At 42.2% G+C, this 24,261-nt stretch overlaps 1 protein-coding gene across 3 annotated transcripts in view; it reads left to right on the forward strand.

Moving 5' to 3' along the window:
• Positions 1-24,261, forward strand: part of COL4A6 (collagen type IV alpha 6 chain) — a 267,855-nt gene that overhangs the window by 158,385 nt on the left and 85,209 nt on the right. For all 3 annotated transcript variants that reach the window (XM_056538783.1, XM_056538784.1, XM_056538785.1), the window contains 11 exons: positions 694-810; positions 910-978; positions 2,448-2,483; positions 4,894-4,956; positions 5,088-5,123; positions 5,403-5,444; positions 8,186-8,275; positions 15,477-15,530; positions 15,626-15,685; positions 16,390-16,434; positions 23,185-23,238. In XM_056538783.1, the coding sequence (XP_056394758.1) occupies positions 694-810; positions 910-978; positions 2,448-2,483; positions 4,894-4,956; positions 5,088-5,123; positions 5,403-5,444; positions 8,186-8,275; positions 15,477-15,530; positions 15,626-15,685; positions 16,390-16,434; positions 23,185-23,238 (666 nt within the window). The remainder of the gene's footprint in view (positions 1-693; positions 811-909; positions 979-2,447; positions 2,484-4,893; positions 4,957-5,087; positions 5,124-5,402; positions 5,445-8,185; positions 8,276-15,476; positions 15,531-15,625; positions 15,686-16,389; positions 16,435-23,184; positions 23,239-24,261) is intronic.

Here is a 24,261-nt window from a genome sequence, read left to right on the forward strand (position 1 = left end):
TCTAAAAGACAGGAGGGTAAAGTTTAGGTTATGAAGGCACTTAACCTGTGACCATTGGGGTAGAGTGGTAGACAGAGATAACGGAGGAGAGATAGGGCGCAATATGCCCCACATTAAAGAGGTACTCCGGTGAAATTATTTATTATTTTTAATCAACTGGTGCCAGAATGTTAAACAGATTTGTAAATTACTTCTATTTAACAATCTTATCCCTTCCAGTACTTAGCTGCTGTATGCTCCACAGGAAGTTCTTTTCTTTTTTTTATTTGCTTTCTGTCTGACCACAGTGCTCTCTGCTGACACCTCTGTCCATGTCAGGAACTGTCCAGAGCAGGAGCAAATCCCTATAGAAAAAAGAAAATAACTTCCTGAGGAGCATACAGCAGCTGATAAGTACTGGAAGGGTTAAGATTTTTAAATAGAAGTAATTTACAAATCTGTTTACATTTCTGGCACCAGTTGATAAAAAAAAAATCTTTTCCACTGGAGTACTCCTTTAACTGTCTTATTTTCCCTTTGTAAAGTGTTGTTCTTATGCGAAGAAGCTCCATAAATAACATGAATGCAAATTATCAAGAAACTTTTTGATTCTTTCAACTTATAGACCATAATGCAATAAGCTTCTTCTATCACTTGTGCTGGCAAAACTTTTCTCTAATAAATATGTATGTATTTTTTCCCTTTACTTTTCAGGGTCATAGTGGACAGCCGGGTCACAGAGGTTTCCCTGGACTAGATGGGTGCAATGGTACCAAAGGAGATGATGGATACCCTGGGTCTCCAGGATTTCAAGGGCCTGCAGGATCATCAGTAAGATTAACTTGTTTATTTTAACACTGAACATTTTTGTTACTACTTTTTAGCAATGTTTTTATATTCAAAAATGTTTCATGCTTCCTTTAAACATAGGGGTTTCCAGGTGTTAAAGGTCAGAAAGGAGAGCCTTCATTTGCCCAGGGTGAAATTAAAGGACCAAAGGTAAGATAAAGGACCTCGGAAAATCCAGACCAACTATGGGACCAGTTGGATGATTTATTTAAAAGCAGTAAGGCTAGGTTCACATTGCCATTGTGCTCTGTCCCATTCTGGGTTCTCTCGGCTCTTTTTTTGCGCTAGTCGGCCCCAAAATGGCTCGGAACAGAAATGACTCCTCCGGGTCCCGATGGATGCCTTTTACTTGAAGGGGGTCTGTCAGGGATACGGTAGTATACCAGAGTTTTTCCTTGCTAACCTCCTGTTGTCTTGATGGAATTGCCGATGTAGCATAGCCTAGCAGCAATGTGAACCTAATGTCCTGTATAGATGTTGTTTGCTCTTATTTAGGATCTATATTTGCAATAGAATAGGGGTTAAAGGATTTGTCCAGGGTTACAATTTTTTTTTCATCAGAAACATGAACTGTGTATGGTATTGCAGTTATGTAATACCATACACAGTTGTTGTGGTACTACAACTTGGCTCTATTCACTTCAGAGAAACTGAGCTGCAATACCACACACAACCTGAGGACAGGTGTGGGGCTGTTTTTGGAAGAAATCAGAGTTGTTTTTCTAATCCTGGACGAACCCTTAAAGGGGTACTCCGCCCCTGGCATCTTATCCCCTATCCAAAGGCTGCTGGGGACCCCGGGGATCGCCGTTGCGGCACCCCGCCATCATTACTGCGCAGAGCGAGCTCGCTCTGTGCGTAATGACGGGCGATACGGGGGACGGAGCAGCTTGACGTCATGGCTCCGCCCCTCATGACATCACGGCCCGTCCCCTTAATGCAAGTCTATAGACTTGTATTAACGGGGGGCGGGCCGTGGCGTCACGAGGGGCGGAGCCGTGACGTAACGATGCCCCGGCCCCTGTATTGCCCGTCATTACGTGCAGAGCGATCTCGCTCTGCGCAGTAATGATAGTGGGGTGCTGCAGCAGCAATCCCCGGGGTCCCCAGCAGCGGGACCCCAGCGATCTGACATCTTATCCCCTATCCTTTGGATAGGGGATAAGATGTCTAGGGGCAGAGTACCCCTTTAAATGGGGCTTAGCTGCAATATCACAAACAGCCTGTGGACTAGAGCATTACTGCTTCTGGGGAAGTCGACAACTCCTTTATAAGAGGTAGAAACCTTTGAGGGCAGTTGTCAACGCACGCTTCTCCAAAGATAAACTTACAAAAATAGACAAGGTTATAAAATGCACAGTTAAAAATGTTGTTTTACTGCCTTATGGTTATGAAAATGAGAAGGGTATGATAGATGCATTCTTCTATACAGGTTTATGCTTTGTATTTTTAAACATTGTGTATCAGAAATTTTTTTTTAGTTTGTTTGTTTTTTTAAAGCTGAGTTTTTGCTACATGTAAAAGAGCTCAGAAATGTGGTCAGTCCTCTTAACCATATTGTTACTATATGTATTTCATTAATCGCTGAACATGGTGTCCCTTCGTTTCTCTGGTTTTAGGGTGATGATGGAGTGAACGGAGTTGATGGGCTTCCCGTACGTATACTTCTTAAGCATATTGTTGTAGTTTCAAATAAATAATCTAAGACGTGTTTACTTATAAACACAACAATACACATGAAATATACAGTAATAAAGACGATCATTGTTATAGGACGATCATAATGATATTCGTGTGCAGTGTGCTGAATATATTATTTTACATAGTTTGGAAATTAGTATTGAATACATTAATAATAATATTTTTGTTCTTGCCTTTATCAGCAGTTATGTATTATTGTTACAAATCTATTTTTTTCCCATAACCATTTAAACATTTGATTTAAGGTAGTGTCACATACAGCATTTTTTTTCCATAAACCAAAGCCATCAGTGGATTAAAAAAGTAATGAGAAATACAATGGGACAACTCCACTGCTGGCTTTGCCTCAATAAACTCAAAGGGGCACTCTGTTGGAAAACAATGTTTTTAAAATCAACTGGCTCCAGAAAGTTAAAGGGGTATTCCAGGCAAAAACATCTTATCTCCTATCCAAAGTTGGAGGCTTTCGAAACTGGAGATGCAGTCCTGCATAAAATGCGGGTGCTGCAGGGAGATCCTTTGGCTAGGGGGTAAAATGTTTTTGTCCGGAATACCCCTTTAAACATATTTGTAAATTACTTCTATTTAAAAAATCTTAATCCTTCCAGTACTTATCAGCTGCTGTATACTACAGAGGAAGTTTTTTTTATTTTTGGATTTCTTTTTTGTCTGACCACAGTGCTCTCTGCTGACATCTCTGTCCATGTCAAGAACTGTCCAGAGCAGGATAGGCTTGCAATGGGGGTTTGCTTCTGCTCTGGACAGTTCCTGACATGGACAGAGGTGTCATCAGAGAGCACTGTGGTCAGACAAAAAAGAAATCCAAAAATAAAAGAACTTCCTATGGAGCATACAGCAGCTGATAAGTACTGGAAGGATTAAAGGGGTTATCCAGGAAAAAACTTTTTTTTATATATCAACTGGCTCCAGAAAGGTAAACAGATTTGTAAATTACTTCTATTAAAAAATCTTAATCCTTTCAGTACTTTTCTGTCTAAGTGCTCTCTGATGACACGTGTCTCGGGAACCGACCAGTTTAGAAGAGGTTTACTATGGGGATTTGCTTCTAAACTGGGCGGTTCCTGAGACACGTGTCATCAGAGAGCACTTAGACAGAAAAGAACAACCTTAACTTCAGAAGCTCATAAGTACTGAAAGGATTAAGATTTTTTAATAGAAGTAATTTACAAATCTGTTTAACTTTCTGGAGCCAGTTTATATATATATAAAAAAAGTTTTTTCCTGGATAACCCCTTTAAGATTTTTTTAATAGAAGTAATTTCCAAATCTGTTTAACTTTCTTGCACCAGTTGATTTAAAAAAATTGCTTTCCACCGGAGTGCCCCTTTAATCAAAAATTGTAGGTGTTTTTTTCCCAAAAAACACAGTGTATGAAATTCCCCTTGGGCTGCACGGCAGCTTTGACTACTATATGGGTTGCTTGACCAAGGATCACCATGCTATACAGTGGTCCCTCAAGTTAGAATATTAATTGGTTCCAGGACAACCATTGTATGTTGAAACCATAACTCTATGGAAACCTGGTAATTGGTTCTGAAGTCCCCAAAATGTCATCCAAAAATAGGAAAAAGTGAGAACTAAACAAAAATAAGTAGATAACTAATATAGATAAAGAAAAGTCCTTACATATAAAAGTAAGAAAGAGCTGCTGGAAGCTGTAAATCACTGTCTATGTAGAGGACAGGAGCTTCTTCAGGGTCCAAAGGAGCAGCTAATCCTGGCACAGGTAAAGAGTAGTACAGAACATGTAGTACCTCCCTCTACAGTAGGGGGCGCTACCAGACGTCAGTCAGTGCATGCACTTTAGTAATGCAGGTGTTTTACCAGTGAAATGCCCATTCTGATTGATAATTTCTTCCAGCCACGTTTTGCAGATCTGGCCTGTCCGTAGCATTGTATGTTGAATCTGGTCTCAAGTTACAATGGTCCAGAGAAGACAATTGTATGTTGAAATTATTGTATGTTGAGGTCATTGTAAGTTGAGGGATCACTGTATTCCCTGAATTGCTGGATCGAAGCTTATTAAAATGAATGGTGTTGTGTTTGCCAACGGAACCCTATTCATTTCCTATAGTTGCAATATAGTGTGACCAAGTGATCTTTGGCCGTGCCTTATACTTCCTAGTTTCTGCTGAAGTTTTCCAAGCAGTAGAAGACATCATTTTTCTCTATAGTAATCTGACCTGCTGTTGATTTGCCGAGAAGAAGAAAGTGCTTCCTCCTAGTGGTGAATGTAGTAAACCAATCACTTTTAGAATTTCTATGTCACATGTTTAAAAAGTTGTACACATTTCATTGTTATCATTATGGCTGACTTAATTATTGTAATTTCCATCACTGCAGGGGCCACGGGGACCACCTGGGCTTCAAGGTCCAACAGGGCCAGCGGGGCCTCCTGGCTTTCCAGTAAGTAAAATGATGTTAACAGTGCTTTGTTCTCTTTTTTCTGTAAAGATTTTGTTAGCAGTTTTCTTTACAGGAAACAACTGTTTGTGTGTTATTTTTTAATTTCTTTTTCTTTTTTTACTTACATCTAGGGTCCACCTGGGGTGCCTGGTTTAACAGGTCCAAAAGTAAGTTAGCATGTTTATTACTAATCATTAAAGGTGTACTGCAAACAGATGATCTACAAATTATTGGATGTATGAGTGATGAATTACTATACATACCCTATACCAGTGGTCTTCAACCTGCGAACCTCCAGATGTTGCAAAACTACAACTCCCAGCATGCCCGGACAGCCATCGGCTGTCCGGGCATGCTGGGAGTTGTAGTTTTGAAACATCTGGAGGTCCGCAGGTTGAAGACCACTGCCCTATACATTCTAACAATTTTTGTGGCTTCATTTTCAGGGTAACATGGGAGTTGGTTATCAAGGTGAAAGGGGAGAAAAGGTATGTATAATACGAACATCCATAATTTGTACCTCCGATTGTTAAAGGGGTTATCTAAGCATAGAAAACCAGAGCTAATGTCTTCCAAAAACAGCACCACAATGGGTAGGAAAATATGCAGCAGCAAATATCCAGAAAAATATGGCACGTGTGATGTACCCTTAAAGGGGTACTTCGGTGAAAACCTGAAAGTTAAATATATTTGTAAATTACTTCTATTAAAAAATCTTAATCCTTCCAGTACTTATTAGCTGCTGAATGCTACAGAGGAAATTCCTTTCTTTTTGGAACACTGATGACATCACGAACACAGTGCTCTCTGCTGACATCTCTGTCCATTTTAGCAACCATGCATAGCAGATGCATAGCAGATGCATAGCAGATGTATGCTGAGGGCAGCATGGTGGCTCAGTGGTTAGCACTGCTGCCTTGCAGTGCTGGGTACTTGGGTTCAAATCCCACTAAGGACAACAATAAATAAAGCATTGTTATTATTATAATAACGTCAGCAGAGAGAACTGTGGTCGTGATGTCATCAGAGAGCATTCCAAAAAGAAAAGAATTTCCTCTGTAGTATTCAGCAGCTAATAAGTACAGGAAGGATTAAGATTTTTTTAATAGAAGTAATTTACAAATATGTTTAACTTTCCGCCACCAGTTGATTTAAAAGAAAAAAGGTTTTCACCGGAGTACCCCTTTAAAAGGAATGAGACAGATACTGGTGTCACCTTTTACTGTGCTCCTGTGAAGAAAGGCATTGCTGAGACATTATCTGTACAGCGCAGGAACTCTCAGTTTTAGCCTGAAAAAAGTACCAGGATAATTTTAGGCTAAATAGTCATGTGGGCGGTCCTACTAGTGATTACCATAATCTATAATCTATGTATATGTGTGCATATAGAGAGTTGTCAATTATTGAGTAGGGGTATTCCACTTAAAGGGGTATTCCAGTGAAAAACACTTTTTTTTCATATCAACTGGCTCCAGAAAGTTTAACAGATTTGCAAATTACTTCTATTAAAAAATCTTAATCCTACCAGTACTTCTCAGCTGCTGAAGTTGAGTTGTTCTTTTCTGTCTGACAACAGTGCTCTCTACTGACACCTCTGTCTGTCTTAGGAACTGTCCAGAGCAGGAGAGGTTTGCTATGGGGATTTGCTCCTACTCTGGACAGTTCCTGATATAGACAGAGGTGTCAGCAGAGAGCACTGTGGTCAGACTCAACAGAACCACTCAACTTCAGTAGCTGATAAGTACTGGTAGGATTAAGATTTATTATTAGAAGTCATTTTCAAATCTGTTTAACTTTCTGGAGCCAGTTGATATGAACAAAAAATGTTTCACTTCAATACCCCTTTAACTAGGAAGCCCAGAACGAGCAGAGATTTTCACATATAAACCCATATTTCTGGTAGAAGGCAGCTTGTATTAAAGGGGTATTTCAGGCCAAACCTTTTTTTTGTATATCAACTGGCTCCAGAAAGTTAAACAGATTTGTAAATTACTTCTATTAAAAAATCTTAATCCTTCCAATAGTTATTAGCTTCTGAAGTTGAGTTGTTTTCTGTCTAACTGCTCTCTGATGACTCACGTCCCGGGAGCTGTGCAGTTCCTATGGGGATATTCTCCCATCATGCACAGCTCCCGGGACGTGACATCATCATTGAGCAGTTAGACAGAAAACTTCAGAAGCTAATAACTATTGGAAGGATTAAGATTTTTTAATAGAAGTAATTTACAAATCTGTTTAACTTTCCGGAGCCAGTTGATATATATATATATATATATATATATATATATATATATATATATATATATATATATATAAGGCTTTGCCTGGAATACCCCTTTAAAGTTAACATGGATTTTTAAATAGATTTTTTAATTATTTGAATGCGTCTGCATGAGGTTTTCCTAATAATTTCCAGTGTGCTTTTTATCCTTTAATGCAAATATTCTGTCATATAAATGGAGTTATAATTTCACTTGAAAGCCAAATTACTTCAGCCTAGGTTTAGAATATTGGAAACTTTCATTGTGAGATGCTCTAGTGCAGTGGTCTTCAACCTGTGGACCTCCAGATGTTGCAAAACTACAACTCCCAGCATGCCCGGACAGCCGTTGGCTGTCCGGGCATGCTGGGAGTTGTAGTTTTGCAACATCTGGAGGTCCGCAGGTTGAAGACCACTGCTCTAGTGTCTTGGAAGATGAGACTTTTATTCTAGTTTTTATAATTCCGGAAAGTGATTATCACTGTATAGAACTGGACTCACATGTACAGTAGCTGTGATGACTTGTTTTGTATGCCAGTCCTGATGGGGCACTAGAATAAGGGACCTCACCTGTTATTTATTACATACAGTTACGACATAGTCGCTGTCTACTTGGTATATTACTACTAGAGATGAGCGAACTTACAGTAAATTTGATTCGTCACGAACTTCTCGGCTCGGCAGTTGATGACTTATCCTGCATAAATGAGTTCAGCTTTCCGTTGCTCCGGTGGGCTGGAAAAGGTGGATACAGTCCTAGGAGACTCTTTCCTAGGAATGTATCCACCTTTTCCAGCCCACTGGAGCACCTGAAGGCTGAATTAATTTACGCAGGATAAGTCATCAACTGCCGAGCCGAGAAGTTTGTGACGAATCGAATTTACTGTAAGTTCGCTCATCTCTAATTACTACATGCTTGCATCAGACCTCAGCATAACACAGTTACCAATGTCATCTGCTTTCTTACAGGGAGACACTGGCCGTCAAGGTGATCCAGGACCTCCTGCCTCTAGCGGAATGGAATTCTCAACTTTTCTGAAAGGAATCCCTGGAGATCCAGTATGTATAAATTGTGACCTAATACGTGCCAGAAATATCCACACAAGAATTAAGGATGACGCTAGAAAGATGGACATCCTATCAAACATTTTTATTCTATAAAGTTTCACAAACACTGTGGCCCAGATTTATCAAATAATGTCTACAGTAGAGCTATTTTCCTACATTTATTTGGGTGGTGGGTTTGACTAGCGTGCGTCTTATTTATGAAGAAGGTGCAGCAGGATGATGAATTTTGCGCAGCTCTGTTGTGGTGGGAAAAGCTCTACCACATACGCTTTTTCTAGACACTTCTGAGAGAGGGAAGTAGACACTTTCCCGGGTCCTGAATTTGGCAGGTTAGGTGTTTTTACTTACTTTCACAGAGCTACCGGGACATTTTTACTTGCATTTTAGACGCTACAATCAAATTTTATTGCAGTGTCTAAGGGGATAAAGCCGGGCATCACCGTGATAGCTGCCAGGACCACCCAGCTATGACCCGCGCTCAGTACCTGAGCACATGTCATAGAAGGGGAGTGGGACGCTGTCGTCCACAAGAGGTTAAAGGTTGAATTGTGGAAGGTAGAAGTGATTCTCACACCTACTGGTAGGTGGTGTAGCTTTGCACCTAAAAAAGTTCCTTTGCGCACAAAATAGCGACTTTTGACAAAAGTTTGAAATGATAAATACGTGACCACTGCATGGTCAACAAGAAAAAGTTCTAAGGGTAGGCAAAAATTGGGAAACTGTCTATATTAAAAGACGCATAAAAGTTGCTAAATATGCTGCTTGCGCCTGAACTGCGCCTAAACATATACAAAAAAATACTCTAAAAGCAATGATAAATCTCCCCCTTTGAACCATTTTAAAGTGTACCTGTCATATCACAGAAAAAAATGTTGCTCATATATTAGGGATCGACCGATTATCGGTATGGCCGATATTATCGGCCGATAATCACGATTTTGGGCATTATCGGTATCGGCAATTACCTTGCCGATAAGCCGATAATGCCCCAACCCCCGCACCGCCCCCATCGCACCGCGACCGCCCCCCGACCCGCCGCACCGCACCGCGGTATTCCGGGTGGAGGGTGAACTGGTCCGGGCTGTCCTTCTCCGTGGGTCATATTCTCCACTCCGGGCAGGCTCCGGCCTAGTACGCTGCATAGACGCCGCTACGCCGTGACGTCAGGTGCGTCGCTGTGCACGGTCGTCACTGCGCAGTGGCGTCTATGTAGCGTACTAGGCCGGAGCCTGCCCGGAGTGGAGAAGATGACCCCTGGAGAAGAAGGACAGCCCTGACCGGTTCACCCTCCACCCGGAATGCCACCGGACACTACAGGAAGGAAGGAAGGATGGCCCGGACCACCCTGACAGGTAGGGGGAGAGAAGTGGGTGGTGGCGGCAGCGGCCTATGGCACCGCAAAAGCCACTGCAGTGCATTGATTTAAAGCGCCCGCTTTAAATCAGTGATCTGCAGCGGTGTCGAGGGGGGATAAAAAGCCGATAACTTATACCGGAATATCGGTGTAAGTTATCGGCTATCGGCCATAACCTCCACCGATTATCGGTATCGGCCCTTAAAAACCGATATCGGTCGATCCCCATCATATATGTTACTCGTGACCTTTTAATTTGGTCATGCAGATTCTTAACAAGTATTTTATATTATCTGTATTTGCCTCACAAATCCCTCCGTTCTGATGCTCACTCATTCTGACATCCACTGCTCAGGAAGGGGCATGTCCGAGGAGAGCACTGAGCCCGCCCTCACTCACCATGCATTTATTTCCTCCAGGAATCTGCTGCACTGGGTCTCCTCATCCAATCACTGCAGGCTGCTCTGTAACCCCCTCATCTCTGTTTTCATGCTGCAGTCTGATAGACAGGAGAGGAGTAAGCACAGAGTAGTGCTTGTCCCTCCCTCACTTCCTGGACTATGGGGGGCAATTAGTAAGATATGTGTGATGTACTTAATTTTTTAGTTTTTCTTTTGCATTTTTTTTTTGCCTGAGTGCGCCAAATTTATTAAATGGTCACAGGGCATTTGATACATTTTGTGGAGGTACACATTTTGTGAAGTTTCACTCTTCACATGCACCAAAAGTCTGGTGTAGTTTTACGACTTTTTGGTGGTTTTTGCATCTTTTTCTTTAAAAAGTCGCAAGTGATAAATTCATTACCACTGCATAATACTAACCTTAACAGCTGGTCTGCACACACTTAAAAAAAAAAAAAAAAGTGTAAACCAAAAAGGCAAAAAAAATAGCCTGAGGTGCAGCACCGCGCTAAATGTGAGACAAATCTACATACAAAAACACCTCTAAAGACAATGACAAATGCCCCCCTTTGTCCCTGCCTGTGCTTCAGCTAGTACAGAGATGATTCTGCAGCCAGACAGGATTATGTTCTGGATGGTATGGAGACCCCTAGTGGTCTTTTTAAAGCCATGATTTCTATAAATAAGTAAAAAAAATATTATCTTTCTTATCCCACAAAATATTATAATAATATGTTATTCAGTAGCTAATCCCGAGTACATCTATCTATCACTTATATTTATTATTTAAAAGAAATTCCTCTTTTTATTAACCCACAGTGTTAGACATCTTCTCAGGAAAGGGGTCATGTCCTTCCCTTGTGGTAGTGGGAGTTGATTGGTGTGTCTGCTCATGCAGCCTTGTCCATGAGTCATCTCTTGTCCATGACTTGTCCATGGACAAGCCTGATGCTGCTACAGGACTGGTTAGTTTTCCAGTAGGTATGGGGACCCCTAGTGGTGGGATTTTCAGGATCCGTTTTCTTTATTAAGTATTAAAAAAAATCTTTGAACAACCACATTACAAATGGTTTTTAATTTTCATCAGTAACAACATATAAAAAGTTTTTGGATCAGACAGTGCCCATTTAATGTTTTGTCAAGATGTACAACATATAAAACATTTTTGATTCTGACAGTGCACATTTAACTATTAACCTGAAAGACATGTTCACATTATCTAAAGAATCATCATTGAAGCTTCACTGAATAACCAGAAACTCACAATTTCATGGGTGAAATGGAACAGAGCCTGAGCATTGGCTTCATAGATTATATTCCATGTACAGTAGAGTAGACCTCTTATAATACCAAAAAGCAGGGCTGGTGCAAGGATTTTTGCCACCCAACTGCGCCCATTGACCATCCCTTTGACATGCCCCACCTTACTATTGGGGTAACACACTGTAACAAGCCCCCTCCTCAGGTAATTAGCTTACTACTGGGGTGACACGCTGGTGATGGAGGGGTGGTGATGCAGTTGTGAGATAATGAGGCAGGAGCAGCAGGACCTGAGCGATCAAGCCTGTCTGCCTTCGGAGGAGCACGGCACTGTTGCTGAAAGCAGTACCTCTCTGAGGTAGACAGACATGATCACTCAGGAGCGCCATCATTGCCAGTGGCATCTCCAGCTTAAAAATTTGGGGAGGGGGGGCACACTGGGGTCCAGGACAAAAGTATGGTGACGATCGCCCCCCTAAGAACGATTGCGGAGGGGGGGGGGGATAATCCACTGTAGAGGTAGCCGAAGGGCTTACCTCTTGTTCCATGGTGTCCATGGCTCTGTCATTGATAGAGACTGACTGGACCAGGCTTTATCAATGGAGTGCAGAGCACACAGATCAATTGAGTTCAATAGAACTTCATTGATCTGTATGAGGAATCTAATGATTCCTCCTAAAATTCCCCTAAGTGTGAAAAAAAGTTTAATAAAAGTTTAAAAGACACACTTACATAATAAAAGTTCAAATAACCCCCTTTTCCTATATAAAAAACATGTAAACATAATATAAATAGACATGATTGGTATTGCCGCGTGCGTAATTGTCCGCACAATTAAAATATAACCTTATATACTCCATACAGTAAATTACGTAAATGTGAAAAAATACCACGCCCTAGAATGGCAGTGCAGGAACCACATTCACCCAGTGGGCCGTAAAGGACATGTATTGTCCCTGACCATAGTTACAGCTCCACACGTCAGTGCTGCCATGCACTTTGGTACAAACTGACAGGCTCAAGGACTGGCCCACCTTCTGTTCCACAAAATTGTGCAGGGCTATTACTGCCTTCTTCGCAAAGAAATGACGGCTTGGCACTCTCCACCTCGGCTCAGCACAAGCCATCAGTTCTCTGAAAGGTGCAGAGTCCACTACTTGAAAAGGGAGGGACTGCAGCACCAGCAACTTGGACAGGAGCACATTCAGCTTCTGCACTGTTGGATGAGTGGGCACATACTGTTGTCTCTTGGACATGCCTTTGCCGACGGATTGCTGGCAGAATGACTGACTCGAAGTAGGAGGAGCAGAAGCATCTGGAGTGACAGAAGATAGGTATGACAGACAGCTCCCTTCGGCTGAGGTGGTGGAGCTTTGGCTGGCTGAAACAGGGAGCAGCATACCACTGGGTGATGCAGCAGGCTGGACCACCACATCGGAGCCACTGTTCTTCCAGGCCGCTTTATGGTGATGCTGCATATGTTGGCACAGGGCCGTGGTGCCAACATCGGGACCCTGACCACGCTTCACCTTCTGCTGACACATCTTGCATGTTAACATCCTCCGGATGCTTGATGAAAAACTGCCACACCGGCGCTGAGTAGCTGATTTTCCCACCAACAGTGTGCACTGATTGACTGCTACTGCTGCTGACTCCAGGAACCCCTGTTCCACTACCTACCGGGAAGGTAGGCTGCCACGAAGCAGGTGATCTACCCCGGGCACATTTGGCTACAGACTTTCTACTTCTACCACCATGCTGACTGCCAACCATGCTACCCCCTTGCTGGCTCAGCTGCTGCCTCACGGGCAACCTGCAACCCTCTTCTCCTGATGATGATGAAGCCCCTTCTGCACCTGGCTCCCAAGTGCGATCGGTTTCATCATCATTGAGTTGTGTCTGCACGTCACTGATGTCCTCCTCAGGTTCCTCAACAGTGTCTGCTTCAGGAGTGTGAACGCTCGCAACACCACCTCCCACGCCACTCTTCTCATCACTACTTGCCCGCCTAGTGGAGGAAGCGGTGGATGTCTCCTCCACTTCTTGGCTGGGCAGTAGCTGCTGACTGTCCTCTAGTATATCGTCCTCACTAAATAGTGGAGCTGAACCCACAGCATAAGATACTTCTGCGAGGGAGGGAACAGCATAGGACAGAGGCAATGGGAGGACAGGGACTGCTCCCGAGCCATGCCAACTGAGGGTTGTGTCTGAGGAACCCACCGACTGTTGACTGGGGGTGTCAGATGTCACTTGTGATGAAGTGAATGAACGTGTTTACCAATCGATGACGGCAGATGGGTTGCTGGTCGAGACACGACCGCTAGCTGATACAGGGAGCTTAGGCCTCTCACTGGGGCTCCTGCTGCCACTCGCCCCTAGTCTGCTGCGACCTTTGCCTGATAAATGTAGGCCTCTGCCACTCCTCTGTGCACATTCTGGCACTTCTCTGCCTGACATACTTAGTGCGTATATGAGGGTAGTACAATACGCTCCACTACGCTTAAAACAGTATTTGTCTACAACACCAGCAGGTGTGTACTTTTGGCTAGCCTTTCACAGTATCTAGGCCCTTAAGACTTTACCAGGAACAAAATAGTACACCACTTAGATGTACGTATGTGGTATGCACTTATGAGGGGAGGACAATGCGCTCCAGTGCGCTTAAAACAGTATTTGTCTACAACACCAGCAGGTGTGTACATTTGGCTGGCCTTTCACAGTATCTAGGCCCTTATCACTTTAACAGGAACAAAAATAGTACACCATCAGATGTACATATATGGTATGAACTTATGAGGGGAGGACAATGCGCTCCAGTACGCTTAAAACAGTATTTTTCTACAACACCAGCAGGTGTGTACTTTTGTCTGGCCTTTGACAGTATCTAGGCCCTAAAGACTTTTACAGGAACAAAATAGTACACCACTTAGATGTACGTATGGGGTATGCACTTATGAGGGGAGGACAATGCGCTTCAGTACGCTTAAAACAGTATTTGTCTACAATACCAGCAAGTGTGTACTTTTGGCTGGCCTTTCACAGTATCTAGGCCCAAAAGACTTTAACTGGAACAAAATAGTACACCACTTTGATGTATGTATGTGGTATGCACTTATGAGGGGAGGACAATGCGCTTCAGTACGCTTAAAACAGTATTTGTCTACAATACCAGCAAGTGTGTACTTTTGGCTGGCCTTTCACAGTATCTAGGCCCTTAAGACTTTAACAGGAACAAAATGGTACACCACAGGTAACACTTAATAGAGGAAAATGTGCTTTTAGTGCTCTGCTCACCCTAACTGGCTGGCTACTATTAGCTTTTCAGTTGTTGTACACACCAGTGCTGCAGCACACAGTCACTGTGTACTACACCCAAAAATGCACTTTCTCTCTCAATCTCACTTCCTCACTCACTCACTCTGCAATAAAAGGCTGAAGTGACTGGCCGCAAGATAGCTGCCGATTATATAGGGCTGTGACATCACAGGAGAGGCTGGCTGCTGATAGGCTGCATGCTGCATGTGATTCAGGGTCATCCCGCCGACCTTTGTTCCTGCCTTCTCAGTATTCCTTGCCCCATGTGTATCCCCCATTTTAGATGCCAGTGGAGCGCAACCAGTGCTCCTCAAGTATGATGAGGACATTCCTGTTAGCAGAGCGCTCCATCAGTATGATCAGGAGCGGGACAGTGGATGGGCGAGGGCGATGTTGGTTGTCAGTGGACAGGAGGGGGGGACTAGAGATAGGGTGCGCTATCAGGGCTGCGCTGACAGCCAGAGCTGCACTTCCCTCGAAAGGCCGCTCTAGGCGGCTGCCTATTTTGCCTATATTCGGAACTGGCCCTGCCAAAAAGCAGCATGAAAGCCATCAGCAAACAGTTCCCCCTTGGATTCTATAGTTATATCTCGGTTGTCCCTTCAGTTATGTATTGTTCATCGTAAAGAATGATATTCACAGATTCAATCTTGAATTTCTATTATTCCTAAGCCATTCCTTAGAACTTCATGATGCATGCCCTGTGTAATGACAGTCAGGTAACTTTACAATACTAACTAATACAATGCCAGCTGTTGTGGAGTGGGTGACGTTTAGTCATTTCTTTACGCTATTCCGATATCAAGACCCAGTATACATTTGACTTTGATCATTGTACTATTTTATTCTTTTTTTTTCCCAGGGTGATTATGGTACTCCTGGATATCCTGGGCAGCCTGGATTACCTGGTTCCCCAGTAAGTTGCCACATACTGATCTGATATTAGTATTTCTGTAGCTTTGTAAAAATTAGTTGTCAGTACTAATGTTATAAATGACTTTTTTTCTGTAGGGCTTCAGAGGACAAGGAGAGAAAGGGGAAAAGGGTATTCTAGGGCTGCCTGGACAAAGGGTGAGTTACTTCTATGTAGGGTTCTGCTTAAAATACATATGCATATTGACATATATAGAACTAGAAACCAGGGTGGCGTAGTTATATGGGGTCCCGAGGTAGCTGTCACACCAGGGCTATTCTGCCTAAGAGGGCCCCAAACCACATTTGCCCCATAAGAGACCTGTATTATAATTGACACATTGGGCCCTATTCTGCAACGGGCCCAAAAGCGGCAAATTACGCCTCTGCCAGCAATTCAAAGTATATGGTATCAATGATGCATCTCTGTTCTGTGTTCCACAATGCCTGTACATAATCCTTATGCCTGTACATGTGTATCTTATAATAATGCCCATGTAGCTGTGGTCTCCAAACTGTGGACCTCCAGCTGTTGCAAAACTACAGCTCCCAGCATGCCCGGACAGCCGTTGGCTGTCCGGGCATGCTGGGAGTTGTAGTTTTGCAACAGCTGGAGGCCCACATTTTAGAGGCCACTGCCATGTAGACTTGCTGTAGAGCACTGTAAGCAGTAAGACACACATTGTATGTCCCATAGTCACGATAAATCTGGCTCATTTGTAGCCTATTCTAAGTTTGCACTGTCAAAGAATTAGACTGTATAAGTAAATCTGTCCTGCCCGGACCAATAGAACATATATCAGATGTCACACCTCTTCTACCATTCATGGTTTTTTGTTTAGAAACATTATTGCTTCTTTTAGGGCTTTCCTGGGCAAGATGGTCTCAATGGATTTCCGGGTAACAAGGTACTGGTACCCAAAATGGATCAACTTTATTTTCAGTATTCTCAGCTCAAAAATGTGGCATCTTTTTTTTAAAACAAAATGCTGGTAGAAAGTAACTGTGATCGAAAGAATATGAGTAGATGTAAAAAGCATAGGAATTGACTTATTAAAGTGGTACTCCACTGGAAAACATTTTGTTTTTTAATCAACTAGTGCCAGAAAGTTAAACAGATTTGTAAATTAAATTGAAAAAAATGGTGCAGCTCACAATTACAAACTGACCGAGGTGGATTGGGCAATACACCTATACCCTAGGTCAGGGGCGGACACAGACAACAGAGGGCCCCTGTGCAAAGAATGTGCCTGGGCCCCCCCCCCCTCCCCCCCCCCCTCCCCCCCCCCTCCCCCCCAAAAAAAGTACTATGCCATAAAATTGCACTGCAACTCACATTAATCTGCATTAGGTAGGCAGCAGTTCCCCCACATTAGGTAGCATAGATTCCCCACATTAGGTAGCATAGTTTCCCCACATTATGTAGCATATATTCCCCACATTAGGTAGCATTGCATAGTTTCCCCACATTATGTAGCGTAGCATAATTTCCCCACATTAGGTAACGTAGCATTTATTCCCCACATTAGGTAGCGTAGCATATATTCCCCACATTAGGTAGCGTAGCATAGATTTCCTACATTAGGTAGCGTAGCCCCACATTGGGTAGCGTAGCATAGCATATATTCCCCACATTAGGTAGCATGGCATAGATTCCCCACATTAGGTAGCGTAGCATATATTCTCCACATTAGGTAGTGTAGCATAGATTCCCCACATTAAGTAGCATAGCATATATTCCCCACATTAGGTAGCATAGATTCCCCACTTTAGGTAGTGTAGCATAACCCCACCCCAACAAACAAACACACACACACTCTCACTCACTCACACACTCTTACCTGGCCTGCACTACTTACATCTGCCTGAGAGGACTTCCTGGCAGAGGCGTGCGCTATAAGTGACGTCATCGCACGCTCTGCGCTGGATGTCGGCGTCAGGGTGCTTGCGATGACGTCACTCACCGCACGCACCTCAGCCAGGAAGTCCCCATGGGCAGATGTAAGTAGCAGTTTAGTGACTGGGCAAGACTGGTTTCCCTGTCATATGTGCACTGGGTCCGATGGTAGGGCCGGCCCATAAGTGACCACATTTCCTAACTGCCATACAGGGACACTTACTTTCACAAGTGCATTTCGTCAAACTTATACGTGAGACTGGCAAAAACATATCTGCCTGTGCATTTGTCAGTATTTCTGCACACTTTAACTGGCTACTTAGATATCTCTGAAGAAATAGAAAACAAAACAAGTTGCATTAAAGAACAGATTTAAAAAAATATATATATTTTCTTACCAAGCAGGAACTTTTACAAAATGTGAATACTTTACCAACCATAAATAACAGACTGCAAAACAATTCCACATATTTCTTAATGTATAAATAACCATTCTATTACTCTACAATATATTCTTGAAAATAAACATAATACTAACAATAGTAGTTGCCCACATTAGGTTCAGTATAGTTCCCCACATTAGGTGCAGTATAGCTCCCCACATTAGGTGCAGTATAGTTCTCCACATTAGGTTGGCAGTATAGTTCCCCCACATTAGGTGCAGTATAGTTCTCCACATTAGGTGCAGTATAGTTCTCCACATTAGGTGCAGTATAGTTCTCCACATTAGGTGCAGTATAGTTCTCCACATTAGGTGCAGTATAGTTCCCCCACATTAGGTTGGCAGTATAGTTCCTCACATTAGGTTGGCAGTATAGTTCCTCACATTAGGTTGGCAGTATAGTTCCTCACATTAGGTTGGCAGTATAGTTCCTCACATTAGGTGCAGTATAGTTCTCCACATTAGGTGCAGTATAGTTCCCCCACATTAGGTTGGCAGTATAGTTCCTCACATTAGGTTGGCAGTATAGTTCCCCACATTAGGTGCAGTATAGTTCCCCCACATTAGGTGAGAGTATAGTCCCCCACATTAGGTGCAGTATAGTTCCCCACATTAGGTGCAGTATAGTTCCCCACATTAGGTGCAGTATAGTTCCCCACATTAAGTGCAGTATAGTTCCCCACATTAGGTGCAGTATAGTTACGCACATTAGGTTGGCAGTATAGTTCCCCCACATTAGCTGCAGTATAGTTCCCCACATTAGGTGTAGTATAGTTCTCCACATTAGGTGCAGTATAGTTCCCCCACATTAGGTGCAGTATAGTTCCTCACATTAGGTTGGCAGTATAGTTCCTCACATTAGGTTGGCAGTATAGTTCCCCCACATTAGGTGCAGTATAGTTCTCCACATTAGGTTGGCAGTATAGTTCCCCCACATTAGGTGCAGTATAGTTCTCCACATTAGGTGCAGTATTGTTCTCCACATTAGGTGCAGTATAGTTCCCCCACATTAGGTTGGCAGTATAATTCCTCACATTAGGTTGGCAGTATAGTTCCTCACATTAGGTGCAGTATAGTTCTCCACATTAGGTGCAGTATAGTTCCCCCACATTAGGTTGGCAGTATAGTTCCTCACATTAGGTTGGCAGTATAGTTCCTCACATTAGGTGCAGTATAGTTCTCCACATTAGGTGCAGTATAGTTCCCCCACATTAGGTTGGCAGTATAGTTCCTCACATTAGGTTGGCAGTATAGTTCCTCACATTAGGTTGGCAGTATAGTTCCCCACATTAGGTGCAGTATAGTTCCCCCACATTAGGTGAGAGTATAGTCCCCCACATTAGGTGCAGTATAGTTCCCCACATTAGGTGCAGTATAGTTCCCAACATTAGGTGCAGTATAGTTCCCCACATTAAGTGCAGTATAGTTCCCCACATTAGGTGCAGTATAGTTACGCACATTAGGTTGGCAGTATAGTTCCCCCACATTAGGTGCAGTATAGTTCCCCACATTAGGTGTAGTATAGTTCCCCACATTAGGTGCAGTATAGTTCCCCCACATTAGGTGCAGTATAGTTCCTCACATTAGGTTGGCAGTATAGTTCCTCACATTAGGTTGGCAGTATAGTTCCCCACATTAGGTGCAGTATAGTTCCCCCACATTAGGTGAGAGTATAGTCCCCCACATTAGGTGCAGTATAGTTCCCCACATTAGGTGCAGTATAGTTCCCCACATTAGGTGCAGTTTAGTTCCCCACATTAAGTGCAGTATAGTTCCCCACATTAGGTGCAGTATAGTTCCGCACATTAGGTTGGCAGTATAGTTCCCCCACATTAGGTGCAGTATAGTTCCCCACATTAGGTGTAGTATAGTTCCCCACATTAGGTGCAGTATAGCCCCACATTAGGAAGAAGCAGGTTCCCCACATTAGGTAGTAGCAGGTTCCCCACATTAGGTAGTAGCAGGTTCCCCAAATTCGATAGCATTCGGTAGCAAATCCCCATAGCAAACCTATTCTTTTCTGGACAGTTCCGAACATGAACAGAGGTGTCCGCAGAGAGAACTGTGGTTAGACAGAAAGGAAATTCAAAAAGAAAAGAACTTCCTGTGGCGCATACAGCAGCTAATAAGTACTGGAAGGATTAAGATTTTTAAATAGAAGTAATTTACAAATCCGTTTAACTTTCTGTCATCAGTTGATTTAAAATAAAAAAAATTCCAGTGGAGTAACCCTTTAAGCCACCCAGAGATCTTAGCCTCATCTATCAGTAATCTGAGGTCTATGATTGTTGCCGGACATCCTAAGCATCAAGAGATACAAGAATTTAAGCTGAAGAGATGGCTATTTAATGAGGAGCCTTCACATGTTTAGTTTGCTAAGATGCTGGAATATAATAAATATAGTTGGCAAAATTAGTTGAGGTACTGAAAGCCGTTTTCAATAGAAATAGATGAACATTGAGACAATGGAGAAACATGTATACTGAATAGTACAAAACGTTTATGTGTTATTTTGGAACGATAGTAAAAACTCCTTCCTGACTCCAAATGGCAATCAGAATAAATTAACGTCCCACCTCCAGAAATCTAGTAACCATGACTTGTAATGCTATGTTTTTCAAGGAAGGCATTTAGGCCCCTCTTTTACTTGTTCAATGAACTACAATATATACACCTATAAGTGCACAAGGCACGAAAACAAATAACCCCCAAGAACAATGATACATAAAATAGTTAAAGGATTTTATTTTAATTAGCAAAAAATGTATATAAAAAAAATACATAAAAATCAAACAAAGACACAAAGACAGAATAAAAACGTTATACTATGTGGATATTGAGGGAAAAGTTCTGTTATAATGTATAATCTGTATGTCTGTTACTAATATGTCTGCTACATGCTTAACCCCTTAAGGACGCAGGACGTAAATGTACGTCCTGGTGCGGTGGTACTTAACGCACCAGGACGTACATTTACGTCCTGTGCATAACCGCGGGCATCGGAGCGATGCCCGTGTCATGCGCGGCTGATCCCGGCTTCTGATCGCAGCCAGGGACCCGCCGGCAATGGCCGACGCCCGCAATCTCGCGGGCGTCCGCCATTAACCCCTCAGGTGCCGGGATCAATACAGATCCCGGCATCTGCGGCAGTGCGCGATTTGAATGACTGATCGGGGATCCGATCATTCAGAACGCCGCACGGAGGTCCCCTCTCCTTCCTCCGTCCGGCTCCCGGCGTCTCCTGCTCTGGTCTTAGATCGAGCAGACCAGAGCAGAAGATCACCGAAAACACTGATCTGTTCTATGTCCTATACATAGAACAGATCAGTATTAGCAATCATGGTATTGCTATGAATAGTCCTCTATGGGGACTAGTCAAGTGTAAAAAAAAAAATGTAAAAAAATGTAAAAGTGAAAAATCCCCTCCCCCAATAAAAAAGTAAAACGTCAGTTTTTTCCTATTTTACCCCCAAAAAGCGTAAAAAAAATTTTTTATAGACATATTTGGTATCGCCGCGTGCGTAAATGTCCGAACTATTAAAATAAAATGTTAATGATCCCGTGCGGTGAACGGTGAACGGTAAAAAAAAATTTATAAAAAATGTATTAAAAGTTTTTTATATGCAAATGTGGTATCAAAAAAAAGTACAGATCATGGCGCAAAAAATGAGCCCCCATACCGCCGCTTATACGGAAAAATAAAAAAGTTAGAGGTCATCAAAATAAAGGGATTATAAACGTACTAATTTGGTTTAAAAGTTTGTGATTTTTTTTAAGCACAACAATAATATAAAAGTATGTAATAATGGGTATCATTTTAATCGGATTGACCCTCAGAATAAAGAACACATGTCATTTTTACCATAAATTGTACGGCATGAAAACTAAACCTTCCAAAATTAGCAAAATTGCGTTTTTCTTTTTAATTTCCCCACAAAAATAGTGTTTTTTGGTTGCGCCATACATTTTATGATATAATGAGTTATGTCATTACAAAGGACAACTGGTCGCGCAAAAAACAAGCCCTCATACTAGTCTGTGGATGAAAATATAAAAGAGTTATGATTTTTAGAAGGCGAGGAGGAAAAAATGAAAACGTAAAAATTAAATTGTCTGAGTCCTTAAGGCCAAAATGGGCTGAGTCCTTAAGGGGTTAAAGAGGTACTCCGGTGGAATTTTTTTTTTTTTTTTTAAATGAACTGGTGCCAGAAAGTTAAACAGATTTGTAAATTACTTCTATTAAAAAATTCTTAATCCTTCCAGTACTTATTAGCAGCTGTATACTACAGAGGAAATTCTTTTCTTTTTTGATTTGTTTTCTCTCACGACCACAGTGCTCTCTGCTGACACCTCTGTCCGTGTCAGTAACTGTCCAGAGCAGGAGCAAATCCCCATAGCAAACATATGCTGCTCTGGACTGTTCCTAAAATGGACAGAGTTGTCAGTAGAGAGCACTGTGGCCGTGACAGTAAAGAAATCTAAAAAGAAAAGAACAAGGTAACAATAGAAGATAGATAATACAAGGACAAAATATGACCTAATAGTAACAAAGTGCATAAATCTAGTTTTATAAAACTACTAAAGTGGACAGGTGCCATACAAGTGTTTACTAAAATAGCAGCAAAAAAAGAAGGAGGAATAATAAGCCAAAGTATAGCAGCAGCAAATACATACAGCGCCGAGGACTCAGCCCAGCCTCACAAAAAACCTCTGAAGCGTTTTGCCTGGAAAGGCTCAGGTTTTATTTGCTCATTTGTTTTATGAACTTTTACAGCATTATCTTGCATTAAGTGCCATAATCTCACCGCTTGTGTACCTCTAAGAGTAGAGGATACCCCTAGTCATGGTTACTGGTCTTGGTAGAAAAGATCACTAAAAAGATTTACTTACTATGTACTATGTTACTATGTTACTCTATTCATATATCTGTACATTTCGATCAGTTTGTCCCTAAGATGTCAGTTTTTCAAATTTCCCCCAAACTTGCTGACCTTTCTTGGTGCCTCAAGATCTTCAGCATTGTAACTTGTTTGGTAACGCTATGTATGAAATAAAAAAATAACGAAAAAAAAAAAAAAAATATATATATATATATATATATATATATATATACACATTCCACAGGTAAAGTAAACCTATAGACTTTAATCAGAATCAGAATAACCTCAGTTTTAAATGTGACCTATAATGTCCCCAACAACAACAAATGATCAAGGTAACCATAAAACATTGTATATGCTCAATACCATAGTAAACGTCTAGCCACTAGGTCATGTCATTTGTCTAGGATGAAGTAATCATATGTTTGTGTTACCACAGGGTCAGCCTGGTCTTTCTGGTGCTCCTGGATTTGAAGGTTTTAAAGGAATGAAGGTAATAACCATCATACTGCGTTGACTGGATCTCTTATTCACATTCTCCTGTCCACAGTTTGTGGAAAAAGAGAATGATGCTTTTAAGAATGAGTATACAGTACAGACCAAAAGTTTGGACACACCTTCTCAAAGAGTTTTCATGACTATGAAAATTGTAGATTCACACTGAAGGCATTAAAACTATGAATTAACCCATGTGGAATTATAGACATAACAAAAAATGTGAAACAACTGAAAATATGTCATATTCTAGGTTCTTCAAAGTAGCCACCTTTTGCTTTGATTACTGCATTGCACACTCTTGGCATTCTCTTGATGAGCTTCAAGAGGTAGTCACCTGAAATGGTCTTCCAATAGTCTTGAAGGAGTTCCCAGAGATGCTTAGCACTTGTTGGCCCTTTTGCCTTCATTGGGTTCAGGTCTGGTGACTGTGGAGGCCAGGTAATCTGGCGCAGCACCCCATCACTCTCCTTCTTGGTCAAATAGCCCTTACACAGCCTGGAGGTGTGTTTAGGGTCATTGTCCTGTTGAAAAATAAATGATGGTCCAACTAAACGCAAACCGGATGGAATAGCATGCCGCTGCAAGATGCTGTGGTAGCCATGCTGGTTCAGTATGCCTTCAATTTTGGATAAATACCCAACAGTGTCACCAGCAAAGCCCCCCCCACACCGTCACACCTCCTCCTTCATGCTTCACGGTGGGAACCTTTTCTGCATCGCACAAAGACACGTGGTTGGAACCAAAGATCTCAAATTTGGACTCATCAGACCAAAGCACAGATTTCCACTGGTCTAATGTCCCTTCCTTGTGTTCTTTAGCCCAAACAAGTCTCTTCTGCTTGTTGCCTGTCCTTAGCAGTGGTTTCCTAGCAGATATTCTACCATGAAGGCCTGATTCACACAGTCTGCTCTTCACAGTTGTTCTGGAGATGTGTCTGCTGCTAGAACTCGTGTGTGGCATTGACCTGGTCTCTAATCTGAGCTGCTGTTAACCTGCGATTTCTGAGGCTGGTGACTCG

This window comes from Hyla sarda, chromosome 9 (assembly GCF_029499605.1).
Source record: "Hyla sarda isolate aHylSar1 chromosome 9, aHylSar1.hap1, whole genome shotgun sequence".
In the NCBI taxonomy this organism is placed as follows: Eukaryota; Metazoa; Chordata; class Amphibia; order Anura; family Hylidae; genus Hyla; species Hyla sarda.